The sequence below is a fragment of the Talpa occidentalis genome, unplaced genomic scaffold (assembly GCF_014898055.3).
Source record: "Talpa occidentalis isolate TD23 unplaced genomic scaffold, MPIMG_talOcc4v2.1 talOcc4.6, whole genome shotgun sequence".
Classification (NCBI taxonomy): Eukaryota; Metazoa; Chordata; class Mammalia; order Eulipotyphla; family Talpidae; genus Talpa; species Talpa occidentalis.
Window position 1 is genome coordinate 106,232,274 of NW_023604972.1, and position 20,129 is coordinate 106,252,402.

Genomic DNA, 20,129 nt, shown 5'->3' on the forward strand with positions numbered 1-20,129 from the left:
ACAAATGTTGCAGAAAAGAGTTGTCAGCTGGGAGCCAAGACCTGAATTCTAGACCAAGATCTGTGATGAAAACTGTTGACTCTGGGAAAGCAAGCTGTGCAGCTAGCTTCTCGGGGCTTCCTTTCTCTCACTTGGAAATCAGAGCACCTGGATTAGATGGCCCCTAAGTCCATTTGATTATATAACCTTATGAAATACCTGCGGAGAAGATGCAGTGTCTCTACTAGAACAGACGGGCGATTCTGAATGGCTGGTGCTGGCAGCATTCTGAGATGGATTTAGTTTTCTGTAAAGGACACACATTTCAGTTAAGGAGAGAATTTTAAGATGTTCATGATAGAAAGCTTACCCTGGGCTTCCCTTTTCTCACCTCAACACTAAAATAACAATGACTAAAATAATTACTTATTTGCATCACATTTTAAGAAAAAAAAAAAAAAATAGAGAACAAAAGACCTTACCTAGAGAGCACTGACTCTAGTGACCGTCTGTCTGTTTCACTATATCCAGGCCAGTCTCTTTGAAGTTCTTTAAAAACATAATCCTTTAATGTATATGAGAGGTCCTTAGGATTCAGATTGGCTACCTAATACACGTATGAAAAAAAAACATTAGATCCTTTTAATATTTCTTTTTTTTTTAAATAAAAAGCCTATTAGAGAAAGTTCATAATCATTCATTCATTCATTCCCCCATCCCTTATATGCCCTTATTCCTTTCCCAATCTTCTTTCCTCTACCACCCCCCCACCCCCTTAAGCTCAGATTCTTCCTGGCATTTACTGATGTTTGCAGGTTTTTGAAAGTGTTTTACAAATTATATTGTTTTGCTATATATATGTCCAGTATTTTGTATCATTACTTGCTTTCTTACACATAATTCTCTCAGATTCTGTTTTTTTTTTGAAAATGGCTGTATTTCATCCTTTCTATGCCTTCACAACAGTGTGGATATAGGATCTCTTTTTTATTTTTGTAGGCACTGCCTAGCCCTGCCTGGTGGAAGACTGTGCCTAGTGACTCACTCACTGCAGGTTTTTTTTAAATTTTATTTTATATAATTCTTACATCATTTTTCATTTTTGCACAATGTATGCATTTTCATTTTGGTTATAATCCCCATACAATTACACCCCCCCATATTTTGACCCTTATCCTTCCTCTCCCCACCGTAGTGTGTCTCTGGTTTATAGTTGCTTGTTGATTTTGATTTTTACTTTGTATTAATTAGTCTTTTTCCTGGTCCCTTATTTAGGTTTTCTAGATTCCTGCTGTGAGAGAGACCATCCAGTGTTTTCTTTTTCTTTTTGACTTATTTTGCTGAGCATGATCCCTTCCAGCTCCATCCATGTTGCTGCAAACTGCGTGTGTTTATCTTTTTTGATTGCTTAGTAATATTAGGACCTCTTCTTAACCCAGTCATCTGTTGACTGCCATTTAGGCTTCTTCCAGGTACTAGGTATTATAAATAATGTTGCTATGAACATTGTGGAACATGTGGATTTTAATATTAATGGTTTCACATCATTTGGATAGATGCCCAAGAGTGAAATTGCTGGGTCATATGATATTTCCAATTTTAGATTTTTTAAAGTAAATCCAGATTGCTTTCCATAACTGTTGTACCAGTTTATATTCCCATCAACAGTGTAATAGGGTTCCTCTTTTAGGAATTCTGTCTTACATTCTATTTGGGAGATATCTGTTATACATTCAAACATAGACATTCTCAGTATGTGGTTACATATAAGGGTTTGGTGTTCAGAAGACAGCTGGGATGGGAGTTTAAATTAGGAAATAGCAACAAATAGATATTTTTGGACAACCACTTGATGGATTTGAGCATTAATCAACATTTATGACCCAAAGTCAGCATGAAAAATATAGAAGTTACAGTTTAAGAAATCACTAACAATTAATGACCTACTTTTATACTTAAGCTTGTGATTATATGGTAACTAATCAGTGCTAACACTTTATTTCTAATTTCATAGATTCAGGAAATACAAAGAACTTGGGAGTTGGGTATAATTTGGGGGTCAATGTTCAAAAGGGCATCCACTAGTCATATTCTATGAATATTTAAATATTCATATTCTTAATTGAAGACAGGTGCCTTATCTCAGCACACCCAATGGTAGAAAGAAGAGTAATACAGGAAGCAAAGAATACGAAGAGCAAAGCATATCCTCAACTATTTAACAGATAAAAATATTCTAGTTTATACCAAAGATCTATAAAATGCATTACACAAGTTCACCTATATAAACTAATAAAAATTACAATAATAGTTCAAGTGATTCAAGACTAAAAGCAGACAATAATAACTTCTTGCTTACTTTTTAAATGGAATTTTAGGGCATAATTTTTTAAATCCAAATGAGAATGATTCAAAACTTTAATTTTTAAATAATAATCCAAAAACATTTGACATACAATATCTAGTAGAAGTGTCCACAATTAACTCTTAATTAAATGCTTAGAAAAAGATGGCTTAACTTACTATCCAGGAATTATATTTCTAGACCATTGATCAAGATGATCCTGACGCTTCTTTACCTCAAAAACAATGACAAGGTAAGGGACTCTCTCAGCTGTTCTCACCTGATGTAGAATTGCTCCCAGGGAGTTTTTGTCTTTTTGATTGACACCATCTTTCTGCAGTCGTGCCAGCAGTTCAGGTTTCTTGTAGGCCTTCAGTGCCAGTAAGTGAATCACCCTGTCTCTATATGGCCGCTGAGAAACACTGCTGCTGCCATGTGTCTTTCGAATTGTATTTGCAGGGTTCATGGGGGTTGACCTTTTCCTCTCAGGCACTGCATCTGAAACAGCTTGAGGCGCTTTGCGAATCTGCACTCTTTTCCCTGAAGTCCAATGGAAAAGACACTTATACATTTGCAAGTAATATAAGGCGGATCATGTTTCTTCAACTACGACTTAGGTACCTCTTCATTTCTAGATGGAATAAAGGCCACTTTATTTTGGCTTTTACTTTAAAGAGATAAGCAAACAGAAAACATTTTGAATAAAATGGCCTAAAAATGAATTAGGAATTTTTTGGATGGAATTGTTTACTGGAATAAGTATGCATTATAAGAGTATTTTGACCACTTTGCAGCACATGGAAAATAGTGACATACAACACAACAACAGTCTGGAAATTTTAAGGTTGTAGTTATTTGACGTTAAATGGAAATAAAATGAATTCCATGCTATTTCTAATTTCATAGATTCAGGAACTACAAAGAACTTGGGAGTTGGGTATAATTTGGGGGTCAATGTTCACAAGGGCATCCACTAGTCATATTCTTTTCAATAGGCATAAGAAATTTTAAAACTCAAAAAGAAAAAACAAAACAAACTAACCCACCAACAAAACAGTTTCTGCAATGCTAAGACTCTACAGATGAGTTAGAGAAATGGAAAATCGTAAAAAGGATGCCTTCATACCACTCCCGAGTAGGTCAGTGCCACTCATGTAACTAGCCCACTTTCTGCTTGAATTTAACACTGAGAAGTGTTTGGTAAGTGGCTACTTCTAGAAAATATCGTGTGCTGAAGTGACCTGGATACTCTGTGGATGTTCGAAGTTATCTAAGACATGTTTGGTCACTGACAATACCTGGTGGCCATTCCTTACTGAAACAGAAAATAGAATGAAACTGCATAAGCCCTCATTTTATGATTTCTGAGACAGAATCATTCTAAGCACCCATGGGGAAAGTGGGGGGAAGAAGTGGTAATGACACACAATGTGAAGGCAACTGTATTAAGGACAAACTAGCAAGTGGAAATGAAAAATAAGTAAAGGCAGTCTCTAAGTGTTATGATCTAAGGGATGGGGGAGGAGGAACAGTTTAAAGGAACAGGAGCTTTAGTGATTGGTAATTCTGTCCATTCTAGGGATTCCTGAGGCCTGCTCAGGGCTGTTTATTTAAAACCATCTTACCTATAGAGAAGAAGAAAGGATGAATGATCTCACTGGCTCCTATTATTTTTTTTTTTAATTAATTAATTTATTTATACAAGAACCAGGGTACAGGCCAGATGCGCGGGAGGGTTAGAGGATTCACCAGAGACAAAGTGGGGAACAGAACAGGCAGATTGACTGAAGTACACTGCTGAGGGGAGCAGCGGGTGAGACAGGAGAGGTCTGCCACGCCATGTGAGACCCTTGTCAGCTGGTGGGGATCGAACCAGCGCTGCAGAGGCTGTGGACAGCTTCACAGCGCTGCGCTCAACTGCCTGCGCCACTAGGGGAGGCCTGGCTCCTATTATTTCTATCTGAATACAACCAATTGTAAATATCAGACCAAAATTTGCACAACAAAGGAACTCAACATTAAAGGGACACTGCCCAATGATAAGAAAAGCTACTACATTAAGGTAAATCAGAGTTTGGAAGCAGCTTTAGATCTGGTTTCTGTATTTTCCTAAATATAGAGACAGCTAGATCGATGTCAGATGGGCAGGGAACTAATTAATATTTATTATGTACCAATTACGTGTGGAGGTGGGGGGGCCCATGTGCTGAGAGCTTTATACACATTTAATCTCACAGTAACCCGATGAGGTAGATAAATGAAAAAAAAAAAAAATGAAGCATTCAACGTGATAAACTCAAATGATAAAGTGCTCACTTGACATTTGGAAGGCTCTGAGATTAATAGTCCAAATTTTCTACTTGTATTTCTTTGTGGGAAAGTTTTTTTTTTTTTTAAAGATTTATTTATTTATTTATACAAGCACTGGGTACAGTCAGGAGAGCGGGAGGGTGAGAGAATTCACCAGAGCCAGAGTGGGGAGCAGATCAGGCAAGAAGGACCGAAGTACACTGCTGAGGGGAGCAGCGGAAGCAGTAGAAGAGGTCTGCGGGCCATGTGGGACCCTTACCGGTGGCCGGGGATCGAACCAGTGCTGCAGAGGCTGCGGGCAGCTTCGCATCCCAGCGCTCAACCACTGCGCCACCGGGAACAAACGCTTAATATATGCCTTTGCTTTGTGCTGGGTTGCAAGTTCTATGTGGGCAGGGCTGGGGCTGCTCTGTCTATCAGCAGACTTTCAATCAGTACTTGATGAGTAGCAAAGTGCAATGACTAGCAAAGTGCTAAAGTAACAGCAAAAGAACAAGTACAGCAAGAAAACAAGTAGACAACAGAGGAGCCAGAATCAACATGGCCTATATTTTTACACATGGCCAGTCTGCCAGGATCTAAAGACATAGTGAAATTTCTAACGTGGCAAATGCAAACCTTACAATTCACTTTCTCACTTGCCATAGTCATAACCAACAGTACTATTTCTTGAAATTTTAATAGCTATTTGTGGGGAAAAAAATAGGGTCAGGGTCACAAAAGGAAAATGCTCTAAATCCCACATTCTGCCCCTCCTTGAAATCTTTTTAACTTATGCTTCCCCAAAACCAACTGACCATGGAGCTCTACCCTCCTACCCCTGGAGATAGATGGGCAGAAAATATCCTTTTAGTTAAGCTCACAGACATCATGACTGGCTACTTAGAATGAATTGAAGCTAGTAAGGGAAGCAAATAAAAATGAAAAGAGAATGCGATGATGACAGTACTACCATTGTGTTCCAGACTGCACTATCTCTTCCGTACCGCTGACCCACCTTGGGTCCTCAGTCTCAGAAGAGCTCTAAGGTCTCCTGGGTTTAACCCCACCTCTCCCTGAAGTTGGCATAGGCAGACAAATAAAGGAGGTTCACTATGCCTTTAAGAGGGGGTATAAGTGCAATGTTTGGAGAGAAACCAGAATTTGGTCAGGGATATGGCAGCACTGGAGTCTTACCTGGGGTCTAATGCTAGGCTGTCATCACTCAAAAAACCTCTAATCCTCAACACACTCACTTTACCTTAACCTCATTTTTCTCTTAAACAGCTGGTTATGGAGTAACCCACTCCTTTCAAATGCTGAAAGAATAATCCAGCCATACTGAGTAACTGGGTTATATTCAAAGATTAATTGCTTGCTGTCTCCCCATCCCTTTTGTGTTTATTTAACCAGGAAGGAGTCCTCTGGTTCAAGGTAAGAAAAGCTAGGATGAAAAACACCCCCCCCCCTGCCAAAACAACAACAACAAAAAAACACTAATAGTATAAGTAGTTATAAAATTGAGAGGCTAAGAGGAAAAAAAAAAAAAGAAAAAAAGTGAAGCAGGAAAATGACAGGTTCAAAGCAGGCAGAATAAAGGCTTTATTTTTATTTTTTTACATTTGCCTCAGAAAAGCCCTTTTAATAAAGCCTGTGGGAGAACCTAATTCTCTTCCCAGACCCAACTGCTAATCAATTCCCTGGGCTCCTTATATAAACAGCAGCAGCAGTGGGTCCGACAGTGTTGCATAATCTGAGACTATATCTGAATCGTTGTTTCATAACAAGGAGTCCATGTCTTTTCCCCATTTACTATGAAATAGTAAAAATGTTCCCTCTGTCTATTGGCTCTGAGTAAACAACCTTAAAGGAAGATCTTAAAACTGGATGTCAGAAAGAGAGCAGGGACTGCAGTCTCTTCTGCAGTTGTTTTTCTCTTCTGTGGAACCTGCCTGGAAACCCTGGCAACACTAACCCAAGGCTTTAAAAACACTGGCAGGACCTTGAGGATGGTGTGACTCTGTCATTGTGAAATATACAATCCATGGCAAGGAATCCACAGACACCATTTGGCATTTGTGATCACTTTTGCAAAAAGCTAGCTATCTACCTACCCACCTGCCTGCAACAGTCACAAAATGTTAGAACTACAAAAGACCGTAAGTGTTACCTAATGCAAGCATTCCTTACTTACATGAAATAATTAAGGTCCACAGATGTTAAATAGTTTGTCCAAGGTCACTTGAACATGTACTAACTCCACAAAAATGAGGATGGGGGCCAGAAGTTTGGAAAATCAGAAACAGACTCCCAGAAATTAGATAAATTAGATTGACTGGTTTTTCTATATGCCTAAAAAAGTACTAGCCTGTATAAAAACTTATAATTCAAGTCAGTGAGCAAACTTAAAATAGTGATGAACTGGAAGCAATGGTTTCTTTTTTAACCAAGGGGGATAATTATAACAATAGAACAGTGCTTACCACTGATATAAATACCAGACCAGAAGTGGAAATCTTACTGAAGAAATAATGTTTTCGAGGTTTAAGTCTCTCCTGTTCCTATCTATGCAAAATAGGTTCTGGTGGTACTTAGCCCACAAGAGTGGAAGAAGCCCTTATGTCTGGGTGATGAGGTCAGGTGACCCTGAGGAGGACAGTCTTCATGTCCTTTTATTGGGCCTGTGCCCTCATTCAACTGTCAGAGGCCTGGCCTGACATTATGCCACAACATCACAATGGGACCATCATTTTCATGTATGTCTACCACCCACGCTGACTCTGGCAAAAGAAGCCTGTTCTATAGGTAGCTGTAAACTAGCACAGGTGAGCTTTGGATATCATTTTATATGATCTATTCAATGTGAACTAAAGAGGTTTCTCGTGTTGTATTAACAAAAAGAATACAACTTGTTAATGAGGATAAATCCGTATCACTTGCTATTTGCTGATACCAACAACTTGATATGTAAAATGGGGAGGGATAAAGAGCTGAATTCAGAGGGTGACTGTGAGATTTAGACAAATAACTACATGTAGGGTGTTCAGGAGGGCCTTGTGCATGACAAGCTCTCAGTGCTGTGTTAGGTTAGTATCAAAGGATGACTGACTAGCATTTTAAAAAATGGAATGAATCAGAGAGTTTTGAGATATTGGAAAAGCAGGTTGATACAAACTGAGATACCCAGACAGGAAGAATCATGGTAAAGGACTAGCAGTGAATCAAGTTAAAATAAAAAATCAAAGCATGCTATAACAAAGAAGAGTAAGAAAATTAAAAAAAAAAAAAAAAAAAAAAAGTCAATCAGGTTACTAGTGTTTAGTTCCCCCATCCAGAATTGATCAGACTTTCTTAAGAGTAGCGTGTTTAGTCTTGAACTCTGAGGTAGAGAATTGGAGGCAGCCCAGAGGAGAGCAATAAAAATAATTAAAGGGTTGGGATACAGGCCATATTAAGAAAAGTTAAAAGGAGCTGGGGTTATCTGACCTTGAGAATAAAAGGCTAGGGAGGTTAATGACAAGATTTAAGATCAGAGAAGAACACTGTGCTGTGATGGTTAGCGGCTGGGGCACAGCACAGAGGACAAGGCTGAGCAGGGCTGGCAGAGATCCCCGCAGGCTCTGTGGGAGAGTACAGGTGTGCAGAAGAGGATGACCAACTCTTTTTAGAATGGCGAAGATGTAATTTGGTTGAGATTTAAACTTAGATAATCTCAAATTTTATGAGGTCATTCCCTAATATGTATGTAAATACACAAAAATTATTTGTGGTGCCTATAGAAGACCCTACAAGTTCTAAAATTCCTACTACTATTAGGGAGTATGCAGTCCATGGGTCTATGGGAATTGAAAGTTTGTTGTGTAAGTGACAAATGAACTGTTTGTGACATATAAAAACAATCAAGAACACATGAACAAGGGGATACCCAAGGATCATTCAATGGAAAAGAACATCAATTGCTGGTTTGCAGTTTTAGAATAAATCAAGGTGAAGGATTTTTGGTGAGTAATGTAGGGAAAAATCATTTTTAAGACTTGAGTCTTCCATTCCTTTGTCAAACACACCAATATGTCTCACTGTTTATAAAATGTTAGTACTAGACAGAGGGGGGAAAAAGCACTTTTAACTTAACAGGAACAGCAAATTCATTGTCTGTATTTAAATTTAAGTGCCACACATCTTGTACATTTTAAAAACAATCTGAGATTTATGAACCCAGTCAGTTAACTAAATTACTTATGACGTTAAGGCAAAAAGAACGGAGATTGAAAGTTGTTACCTCACTCAATACAAAAGAAAAGGGGAAAAATCTCCCTGCTGGTAACTTATTGGGCAGGGAACTGGGTCCTATGGGTACAGACACCTGGGGAAGCCATGAATTGTTGTTAAACCAAACTAAATGTATCTAAGCTAAGCACCAAGTCCCAGGAGCCCTGACTTTGTTCCAAAGAAATACTTATTAAAGACACTAGTGGAGTTTCTGAAAGCCGATTATACTGCAGCCAGGTCAGCAATGGGGGAAACATAGAAGCAGAATTATACCAAACACGGAAAGATGTTGAATTAAGGGATCTGGTTCATCAAGAGGCTGTTTTTGTGAGCATCTACATTTACAAATTAACATCCTTTCATCATTTACTATGCAGTCACTTGTGTTATTAAACTGACCACGGCCTCAAAGAGTTCATCCTCACTCTTGATAATTCTCTGTACTCCTGTTAATAGTCACTGTGAATTGACTCTTTAAAATTGCTAGGGTCACTGTTCATACAAGAGAGACTCATCTTGCTGGGCTGGTCTTACTTCCCTTCAATCTGATGGGTATTTGAATGAGTTGATGATAAAGATGCTGGGCGTGGGGCAGGCTCTTAATTAATGGATGAGGATGAGGATCCATAAATGACATCACAATTGAGGTACCAAAGTGGCATCGCTCTAATGCTTTGCTATAGCACATTTTATACTTTTGCAAGAAAGCTTACTTGTGCAAAGGTTCTTTGAAAATAAAAGCAAAACCTGCCACAATGAGGTTAGCAACTCAAACATTCTACTAAAAATTTTACTGTAAAAATAACCTGACCCAAAAGTGTAAAACAAGAACCACACCATCCCTCATTGCAATTACATCACCTAGTGATAAAGAAAACACAACAGTTCCACAATTACTACCTCACAGAGTAAAGTAACTTGACCAGATCCCAGTATTTTAAAATAGTAACAGCCAACAGAGGATTCAGAATTTATGAAAGAAGTAAAACTTGATCTGTTCAATTATTAGCTGTGTGAAGAGAAAAAATGGCTTATGCCCACATTATCCAAAATTCTCTGAAAACCTATTTCTTTGTATTCATTAAGTGAACATTACCGGTATTTACCTATAATGATCCTGATTTATTCCCATCATTCAGCAAGAAGGAGAAAGATATCTATACAAACCTACATATGGTCCACCGGGCTTGATAACTTTTGTGCTTCGGTTGCGGGATTCCTCTTCTGCCTGGGTCATTCTTTCTCGTGTCATCTGATATGAGTCGTTTGTTGCACACACTGTAATTTTATCTTGTATAAATCCCAGGCAGTTGAGCTGCGAGGCTCCGGAGCTGTCAGGTAAGATAGTGGCTTGTTAGAACGATGCCCTCTTCTCTTTGCACAACGAAAACAAGCAAAGATTGCATGATCCTAAAATCAGCAGCCCCCAAATTAACTTTACAATCCCTTTTTAGATTTAAATTCACATCGGCAATTTTTTAATGTAAAAATTATTTAAAATATTTAAGTACCTCTTCATGGCTTTTTTCTTTTGAACAGAATAGGTGAAATGAACTCTCAGAGACCAAATCCGTGCAATTTTGAATTAAAAAATCAGCATTTGGAAAGAAGATAGTCTTGATGGATGCTGTAGTTCTACTTATTTTTAATAGTCCATTATTTTTACTAATTATTTACCACTGATAACAGAAATGTTAATTATTTACTTTAGTGGGACCGAACATGCATAATTTAGAACTGACTACATGGAACAAACCCACCACAATGCTTTTGATTTTTAATAAGATATTAATTTTAAGTCTAAAATATTGCCAAACATTAGGGCTTAGGTTGTTATCTTTAGTCCAAAGATCCTAAAATCTTGCTGAACTTATATCTACCACTTTGTTAAAACTTCAGTATAAGACGAACTATGTATGTATACAGCAAACATTGAACAAGAGATTTTGGCAGAGATATTAAAAGGAAACTGTCACTTAAGTAATCATGAATATTAGCTCAGGAAATGACTCTATTTCAAAATATTCTACTAAAATTAGGGAATCATGAGAACAGTTATACTGGTATTTGAAAAGGAAATTACTTATGGCCTAAAATAGACTAGAATACAAAAACAATGAAAAGTCCATTACAGTTCTGATACTAATTAGAAATAGTTGTGTTAGGATGCTAAAAAAATAAGGATTGATAAAACTTTGTAAATTGCTAATAGTACAAATGCTACTTAAAAAATCAGTTCATTCATCTCATAAAAATTTAATGGGCAGGAATTGCATGCCAGGCAATGTGTTGAGGTATACAGGACATGACAAAGACTACCTCCTTCAAGGAATTCACTGTTTAAAGGGTGTCAAGGATGAGCAAAATGGAAATTGTGACAAATATGGGAGTGGGAAGGCAGACATCATCCTAGGAAGGGAGTTCATCTGGACTTACAGGGGAGGCAAAGACTTCCAAGAGGAAGTGATGCCTGAGCTGATCTAGAAAGATGACTAAGCAAAGGGGAAGAGATACCTTGACAGTTTCAATATTTTGACATATGCACATAAACTTTCCTAGAGCCTAGCTCACCATTTGCTATACTTGTGTGTCCATTACTATACAGGGCTATATGCACCAAATTACTATACAGGGTTATATGCACCTATTTTCACTGGGTCTGTGAATGGGGAGATATAGGAATTCTTAATTTTGACTTTGTGATTTCTTCTATTTTACATATCAGAAAGGTGCGGTTCAAGGAGATTTAAAGAGAAAGATGTTAAAAGAGCCTGCTATGTTTTTTTTTTTTTTAAATCTATCTATTGAGCATCTATTTTGAACTGTCAGCACTGTAAGATTTAAAAAGGACATAAGGAAGCTCCTGTCCTTGAGGAGCTTGCACAATTATAGGAGAGATAAGATCCATGGGAAAGAAAAATTCAACTGCATAGAAAAAAATGAAGGCACATTATGAAAAGGTTTGCTTGCTGGGTTGAGAACCAAAAGTAGGGTGCATTTTTTTTTATAGTGGCACATTTCAATTTATACTCATAACAAATTTTATAAAGCACCTTGGATCATACTAATGCATTTGCCCCAATTTTCTCACAATAATTGTTTCTTTTTGCTTGCTGCATCATGTATAGTTTTGTAAGTGACCTTAAATCCTTCTCCAAACAAACAAAGTAGAAATAAACACACAGGGTGTTTATGATGTAGCGGTGAAACCTTATTACCTCTGATGATATGACTGGCTTTCAAGAGGGGATTAAGGTTCCTAATAAAATTCTAACAGAACACAATTCAATCTGCTGTCAGAATGTTCTCACTATTAAAAATAATTCTCTATAGACAAGCATTAAGGTGATTCTACCACAATTAGAAATTGCTGTGCTCTGTGGTGCATAAAGGACACTGGACTGGGAGCTAGAAGAACTCAGTATCATTCAGAGCAGTCACTAACTCATTAGCCATGTAACTGTGGATAAGTCACCTGTGAAATGAGTCAAATTGTGCAAGGACCATTATGCTTGGTGATTCTATATTGTCCAATAGAACTTTCTGCAGTGTGACAATGTTCTGTATCTGTATTATCCACCATACCAGCCACAAGCCATATGGCTACTGAGCTTATACCATGTCGGTAAGAAGTGAATTGTTCTTTTACTTTTTATCAACTTGAATGTAAATAACCTCATGAGCTGGTGGCTATCACAGTGGACCTTATAGAAATGTCTATATGCGCTTTAACATGTGATTTATAAACTATACCAAAAATGTAAGTTGGGGTGGGCAAAGTTAGTAAGCAAAATTAACATACAATCAGGAAAAATGGTTAAGATAAAAAAAAGTTATTCAGTCACCTTAAATAGGAGGGGAAATTTAGAACTCTTTCAGTAAAGGGTCTCAGTCTCTACCTTCCATATTCACTTGAAACAGCTTTTCTTTCCTTTTCCTCACACGCACAGCAAGTGCTTATGCAGTTTCATATACTGTGCAGAGGAGAAACAGGGATACGGAAGGAACTTGGGTGCTTTGTCATAAAGAATTCTCCTAGGAAGCTGGGGGCTCTCAGGCCTTGGCTTAACCCAGAAGCTGTACAAACTGCCTCTCCGACCCCATGTCGTCCGTCTGTACGCGCCCCCCCCCCCCCCCCCCCCCCCCCCCCCCGCCCCTTCAAGGAGCCCATTCTTTAATCAGAAACAACCACAGCAAAGAACAGTGAGACAAACAGCTTATTGTTTGTAGACGACCTCAGCAGATAAGGGTTCCATGGTACCCTGGGTGTGGGTTTGTATTCTTGTCCTTCTCCCTCCTTTTTCTTCTTTAGGGAATAAAAATCAGAAGTGACTGCTTTACTAGGATTAATTTCTAGTTGCCATTCTGCCAAGAGTAAATATTTTTAAAAATTAACCTTAAAACAAGGCTTACACATGAAAGAAGGGGATATGTGAGATATATTTTTCCTCCTTCACTCTGAGTGTCAGCCTTAAGTACTCTACGTTATATTATTTAAATGCAGTAAATAAAACTTTTCAAGTCTCCAAACTCGTCTTTAATTTAAAAAAAAAGTTTATAGGTCAAAAAACAAAACAAAACAAAACCAAACCACACCTTGATTGTCCCTTTAGTGCAAGAATCTTACAATTTTGTGATTATAGTCCACATTAGCAATAGCAAATATTAATTTCTAGTGCACCATAGGTGTTAAAAATAGTTCTCAAATAAATAAATGAGCTCTGCTATTCGACTCAATAAATATTTATGGAATGACTACAATGTATTTTTTTAATTTTAAAATACCCTCTTAAATAAAACATTACTAAATAAGAAAACTAAATTAAAGAATTATTTTCCCTTTAACATAACCTGAAATGTACTTACCTAGAGAATGTTTGCTGGATGCAGTCAAAACTGCCTTGAGGGTTGTCTTTACCCACATTTGACAAATAGAAGTTAAAGGTATGCACTTCTTTGGAGGGATCATTTTTGGGGATTTTGACAAGCTAACAGGAGGTAAAAAGAGAGAAATACCTCATATTATAAATTCATCATAGAATGTTCTGATGACCTATTTATTGTCTTTCATGTGACATTCATTTATATCCTCTTAATATATCTTTGTAACATTTAAATTATCAAAGTGTTGAAAGAATCTGGCAAGTCCTATCTTTAACTCACCACATTCTTATTTCCATTTTCTGCCCTTAGGTGTTATAGTCACTTCTGCTTAGAAATTAATTTATAAGAGGGACCCTCATTATTTCAAAGTGGCAAGTGATTACAGTTTACATGGCAGACACAGTCGAATTAGTTAAGCACTTGCTAAAAAGCTTCTCCTCTTTTGAGCTACATAGCTTCTGTCTTTGGCTGACATGACCACCTGCTGAATAGCTTCTACATTATTTAAATGGTCTGCGTCCATTTCCCAATGTTTTCCTCTCTTATTTACGCACATTTCACTTTAATTTCTGCTTCTCTGAGAAATATTTTTGAGGAATAACTAGTAGCGTAAGGTCAATGCCATAACTTACATTCTACAAAAAATGCAGCAAAGGTATTTCTACCTGCCCTATGATTCCCTTACCTATTCTCATGTTTACAGAAAAGGGTCACTAGAACCTGTACTCAAATCTATAAATGCTCAGTATTCTTTTGATGAAAAATTTTAAGTTAATTACTGCCTGCTAAGCTCTGACATCTATTAAGCAGAGTACTTCAGCAAAGTTCTGAACAGACTTTTGTATTATTTAAATGTAGAGGTTTCCTTTTTCATTCTTTAAACTGATCTTTCTTAAGTAATATTGACACTTTTCATGGGGAGAATTTATCTTTCTTTTTAAAAACAGACACACAATTTAGAGTCTTGTATACATTTGAAAAATTCAACAGCAAAAATATCTCATATGAATTTATTACTGGGCTGACTCCTCAAGCATTAGGGTCAAGCCCGATGGTAAGCATAGAATGCTCTTTAACTGTCCCTTGAATAGGAAAAATAATGCTACAGCATTTAAAAAATATTATCATGAATCAAAGATTAAAGAATCAGATTAAAAAGAAACAGTTTAAAAAGCATATACAGGGCTTCCCCGGTGGCGCAGCGGTTGAGCGCTGGGTTGCGAAGCTGCCCGCGGCCTCTGCCGCGCCGGTTCGATCCCCGGCTGCTCCCCGGTCACCAGAGGAGGGTCCCACATGGCGCGCAGACCTCTCCTGCCGCCCGCTGCTCCCCTCAGCAGTGTACTTCGGTCCTTCTGCCTGCTCTGCTCCCTGCTCTGGCTCTGGTGAATTCTCTCACCCTCCCGCGCTTCTGACTGTACCCAGTGCTTGTATAAACAAACAAACAAATAAATAAATAAAACATGCCTCTATTAAAAAAAAAAAAAAAAAAGCATATACAACGCATGCTATGTGCCTGCTGAAGTGTTTGAAGCATACACTAAGAGTAGATTAGAACAGCAGTTCTCAATGAGGGTCAATTTTGCCCCCTGGGGGACATGTGGTCTTGGAGGCTGCTACTGGCTTCTATTGGAGGCCAGAGATAATGGCCAACACCCTACAATACACAGAACCACCCCACAACAAAGCATTATCCAGTCTAAAATGTCAGTAGGGAGGAAGCTGAGAAACTATGGCTTAGAAGAAGAGGTAGTCAGTTCCTTAGAAAAGTAATTTTTACTTCAACTGACTTCCGAAGTTAATGAATTGAAGAGGAAAATACTATTTTTAAAGAAATAAAAGTTCCACTTTAATTCAAATGAAAGAAGCCATTAATGGATTTAAAAACCTTAATTCCTGCTTTATAATGTCCAATCAGAAGACACTGAAAAGCAAGGAAGTGCATAAGAACCTTATTTAAAGTATGTTTAGTTGTAGAAAGTGAAGAGTAAATACCTACCTCAAATTGGAATTTTTACAATTTCTCAACATTATAAAGTCAGCAAACACTTAATGAGCAGGATAAAAATGTACTTCTTTTGGAATGCCTACTCTAGATAGCAATTTTAAAAAAGGTCTTGAAGAGACACAAAAATATCTGACCTAATATCAAGCTATTCCTGTAAAAGACCTGAGTGCAAAATGTCACCAAACAAGCAATCTTTATAGCTTTCAAAATTCCAAAAGCTTAAATTTATGTAATCTACAGATTTAGTTATATCCTCTCATTTGCTAGAAATGGTTAGATATTTTAGATACAAAGTTGATACTGCTATCAATATCTGAATATACTCTGAAGAATGAAATGGATGCACAAAGGAGCACTTAATGTCTATAGTTTTAAGTCTGCATAACAGTTTAGCCCTGTGGACCATAAGTAAAGCAGAGACTCAATGAAAAGAGGAGGTTGTGTAGGATATTAGGACAGGTGTGGTAAGATGGGAGTGGGAGGCTTTAGAACTAAACTATGGGGACCTCAGAGTGAACCAGGTCCATAGGGTTATTAAAGGTTAAAAGGGGATCTGAGACCTTGTCCCATCTAGAGTCATTTCAGAGATCTAACTTGCAGAGGATCTTGTGGATATCGCTCCTCTCTCTGATATATAGGAGCCTATTCCAGTGAAATTGGAACTATTACAATGCATTTTCTTATAAGCCGCCCTTTCATTTATGGGATAGGAGGAAGGGGAGGTGAAAATGAAATGACAATTACTGGTGAGTGTCGGGTCAGCTCTGGGGACTGGGCTAATCGCCATGGAAAAAGAAATTCTTAGGTCTGATTTAGAAACAATCTTGGAAGAGCATCCCTTTATGTGACAGGAACTTCTTTATGTTAGTATTTTTCCTCCAGGTCAGTGGGAAAACCTTTATATTTAGAAACCTATAGTCTACTTGAACCTTTCACCTAAGTGCCTTAAGAATCAAATGATTTTTTTTAAAGTATTAAAGATTACGATTCTACACAGTTTCTTATTCATGATGGAGAATGTAAATATACTATACCATGTTCTGGACAATTGGAAAAGCAGATTTTAATTTTCAATCCAAAAATGAGAGTCTGATTTCCAAAGGCTGAGGACCACAATCCACAACCGTCCTCCCAAACTACTTAGAAAAGTTTCAGGAAACAGTCATACATTTATAATTAACATCTTGGACAGACCAATATGTGAAGTCAAAGCTTCTAATTATTCTAAGATGCAAGTTCAGGCATGAGGCAATGAAATACTGTCTGAAAGGTCATTTCAACATCAAATCACAGACCTCTATTTACATAAGGATATAGGGCAGAAGCACAATTCTCTCACTGCTACAAATTTCTCTAAGGGCCTGCTGAAAGTCATTGATACCTTTATCCAGAGATTTCCTTTTTTAAGCCTGATACTTTCCATGCAGTATTAGATTAAGGTACAGACAAGATGAAAGAGAGAACCAGCAAGTTTTGTTGGTTTTTTTTTTTTCCTACTTAAATATTTTGTGTTGAAATTCTGGGTATTAACAAATTATTTAAACTTATAGAAGCGTTCCTTTGAGTAATTCTATGTGTAGTACTATCCACCCTTTACTGCCTTACAATAGGTGATAAAAAACGCTCATTGAGATGCTCATGATGCAGCAATCCCACAGTTTGATAGGACAATTCTTGGTTCTTAAAGCAGAACCACAGTGGTGACAGAGCATTTGAGATTATCCAATTGGGTTTCTTCATTTTATAGATTATATGTATTGTGTTTCTCCCCTAACCAGAATATAAGCCTTGAAAGCGGACGTTTGTTTCCTGAATAAATCCTCAGCATCTCTACTAGCCACAGAGGAGTTATTCCACACATGTTTGCTGGGCAAATGAAAATGTTAATGCCTGAACCAGGACTAGAACTTAAGTGTCTGCTCTATTTCCACCAGTATTTCCAAAGCATGAAGTCTCCTTATATGACAAAGGGGGCCTATCCTCAAATAAATTTGGGAAATTCCAGGTTAAACAAGACAACTTGATTTGCTACATGTCCATTCATACTTAATATTTGTTCCTAAGTTGTAGGACCTCAGAAGTCCCCTACTTCATTCCTGTAGTATCTTAGGAGGCCAACCTGTCTCACAATCCTGACTGATTATTATAGCTATCATTTTATTATTTATCTTAGCTTAGATTAAAAACTGCTGCAATCAATTAACTGTTAGAATTCTATTACTCTCAAATCATGTCCAGATTTTTAAATGATTCTGTGATTTCCCAACAATCTCAAAAATTCAGGTTAGCTAGTACATGTATTTGCATGTACTATTCAGGTTCCAAACATGAGGGGCAGAATAAATAATCTAGAATCGGAACAGAAAATAGAAACCTGAACCTGAAAGCCACAAGTCCTATTTTTTAAATTAGAGCTCCAGTTATGACTCTAAGCCTAACATGATGGGCATTATATCAGCCCAGATGTGGAAACCAATGGGTGGGTGGGTGGGTATAGAGGAGCAGGTGATGGATGGTTATCTTTCATCGGCAATAGAAAAAGTTAAGTATTAGAGAAACCAGTATGAGTAACTATTCCTACTGCCAGGGACTGGCAGGGGGTGACGAGGATCCCACACATACTAGAAATCTCTGCAATTTCCATGTGATAGATACTTTACTGAGGAGAGCAGTAAAAATGCCAAATTTATCTAGCACAAGGAGAAATATTGGCAGGTCATAGAGCAATTAACATGAATAATGCAGAACAAAATAAGTCTCTTTCTTTACATTCTTCCTTTTTAGCTAGATGTATATTAAGGAAAAAAAAAAGTAAAGTAGAAACAATTTTCCCTATTATTCTTCATACCATTCCCTTAGATCCAGTATTAGAGTTTCTTAGGTTCTTGATGAAAGGGTAGAGTAGGCCAAATATTGAGGTTTGTGATTTGGTTCTGCCACTTCGATGGGAGATAGTCTTATTAGAAATAATGAGAACTGTACTCCTATCCCTTATATGTTGCTTTAAATTTATGGCCATTTGAGGGGAGAAGATCATTAATGTCAATATTTCAAAACTAATTTTAATTGGTTACAAGTAAACAATAACATCCATGGAAGCGCTCATTTTTAAAAGTCAATACACCCAAATTGATATAAAACTTGAACAGAAAAAATACCTTGAATGATTTTTGACTCTCTTAAATACAATTACTCTTAATATGAAACTAGCCTCTAATTGTTGGTGTGTCCTATGAGACTGATCTACTGATTCGCTCATTTAATTCATTTATTCCACAAGTATTAACTTGGTCCCTACCCTGCCTAGCACTGTTCTGGGTTTCTGCGAAACATTAGAGAATAAAAGCAACAAAGTCCCCTGTCATTGAGGCACATGGGGCTGGAAATCCAACAGCAAGATGCTGGTGACTGGGGCCTTTGGGAAGAACCAGATGGACCTCGGATTATGTGTTGCAGGTAGAGACAGCAGGATTCCCAGACATATTGAATGAGAGGAATGAAAGAAATAAAGAATGACATCTCCTAGATGGTCTCCCCTAGAAAAGTAAACCTGTCTGAGTATATGTGTGTGTATACATACACATACATAGATATGTGTGTGTATAGCATCTTGCATATAGTCTCTCTATCTCTCTGGTATGAGGCCAAGTGCTTAATGTAGCTGAATCCGTACTAGTTAAGTATACTAAAACAGCATTGATCAATACTGGTTTCACCAACTAAAACACTGACTCATTTTGCTGCTTCAATGGCTAAAAATTATTTAGAAGAAACCAGGTGGCTGGGTATAGTTGGTTAGCAGCTGGGTATTTCCAGGAAAATATTGGGGGTGGGGGGAATATGGATGACAGTTAATGGCAAGGGAAAGATGCAAATAGCAGAGAGTAGAAATACTGTAACAGGATAAATATACACAGACTATGCAGCATGAAGGAACAAAAATCTTGAATTTAAAAATGAATGCAAAATCGCCAAAGTAGTGTTTGAAAAAAAAATGAGAGAGTCCATAGACAGAATCAGGGAAGTGTGTGTTCAAAATGTAGTCACGGCCATACTTTTTTGGTAGCAATAACTAAAACCTCCCGTTGAATTCTGTAACTCTTACAAAAGTGCTTTTCATTTTCATTTTATTAACCAGCATTTTCCAAAATTTAAGTATATTTTATATTATCAATGCTTATATAGGAAAGAACTATCATGGTATCTCTAAATTTGCCCAGTTTCTCACATTATTATCTCCCAGTTACTCACATTATTTATCTCCCAGTTAATAAACCACTAGTCATCAAATAATTGAGGTTTTGGCATCCTGGGGAGTAAACCTTGACTCCTCTCTCCCTCACACTACCCGAATCCCTC

The 20,129-nt window shown here is 37.5% G+C and overlaps 1 protein-coding gene across 2 annotated transcripts in view; it reads right to left on the reverse strand.

The window, feature by feature from the left end:
* The window catches only part of ELL2 (elongation factor for RNA polymerase II 2), a 67,193-nt gene that overhangs the window by 12,841 nt on the left and 34,223 nt on the right, over positions 1-20,129 (reverse strand). For both annotated transcript variants that reach the window (XM_037530652.1, XM_054687996.1), the window contains exons 3-7: positions 13,748-13,869; positions 10,049-10,212; positions 2,604-2,863; positions 462-586; positions 199-286 (exon numbers count right to left, since the gene is read on the reverse strand). In XM_037530652.1, the coding sequence (XP_037386549.1) occupies positions 199-286; positions 462-586; positions 2,604-2,863; positions 10,049-10,212; positions 13,748-13,869 (759 nt within the window). The remainder of the gene's footprint in view (positions 1-198; positions 287-461; positions 587-2,603; positions 2,864-10,048; positions 10,213-13,747; positions 13,870-20,129) is intronic.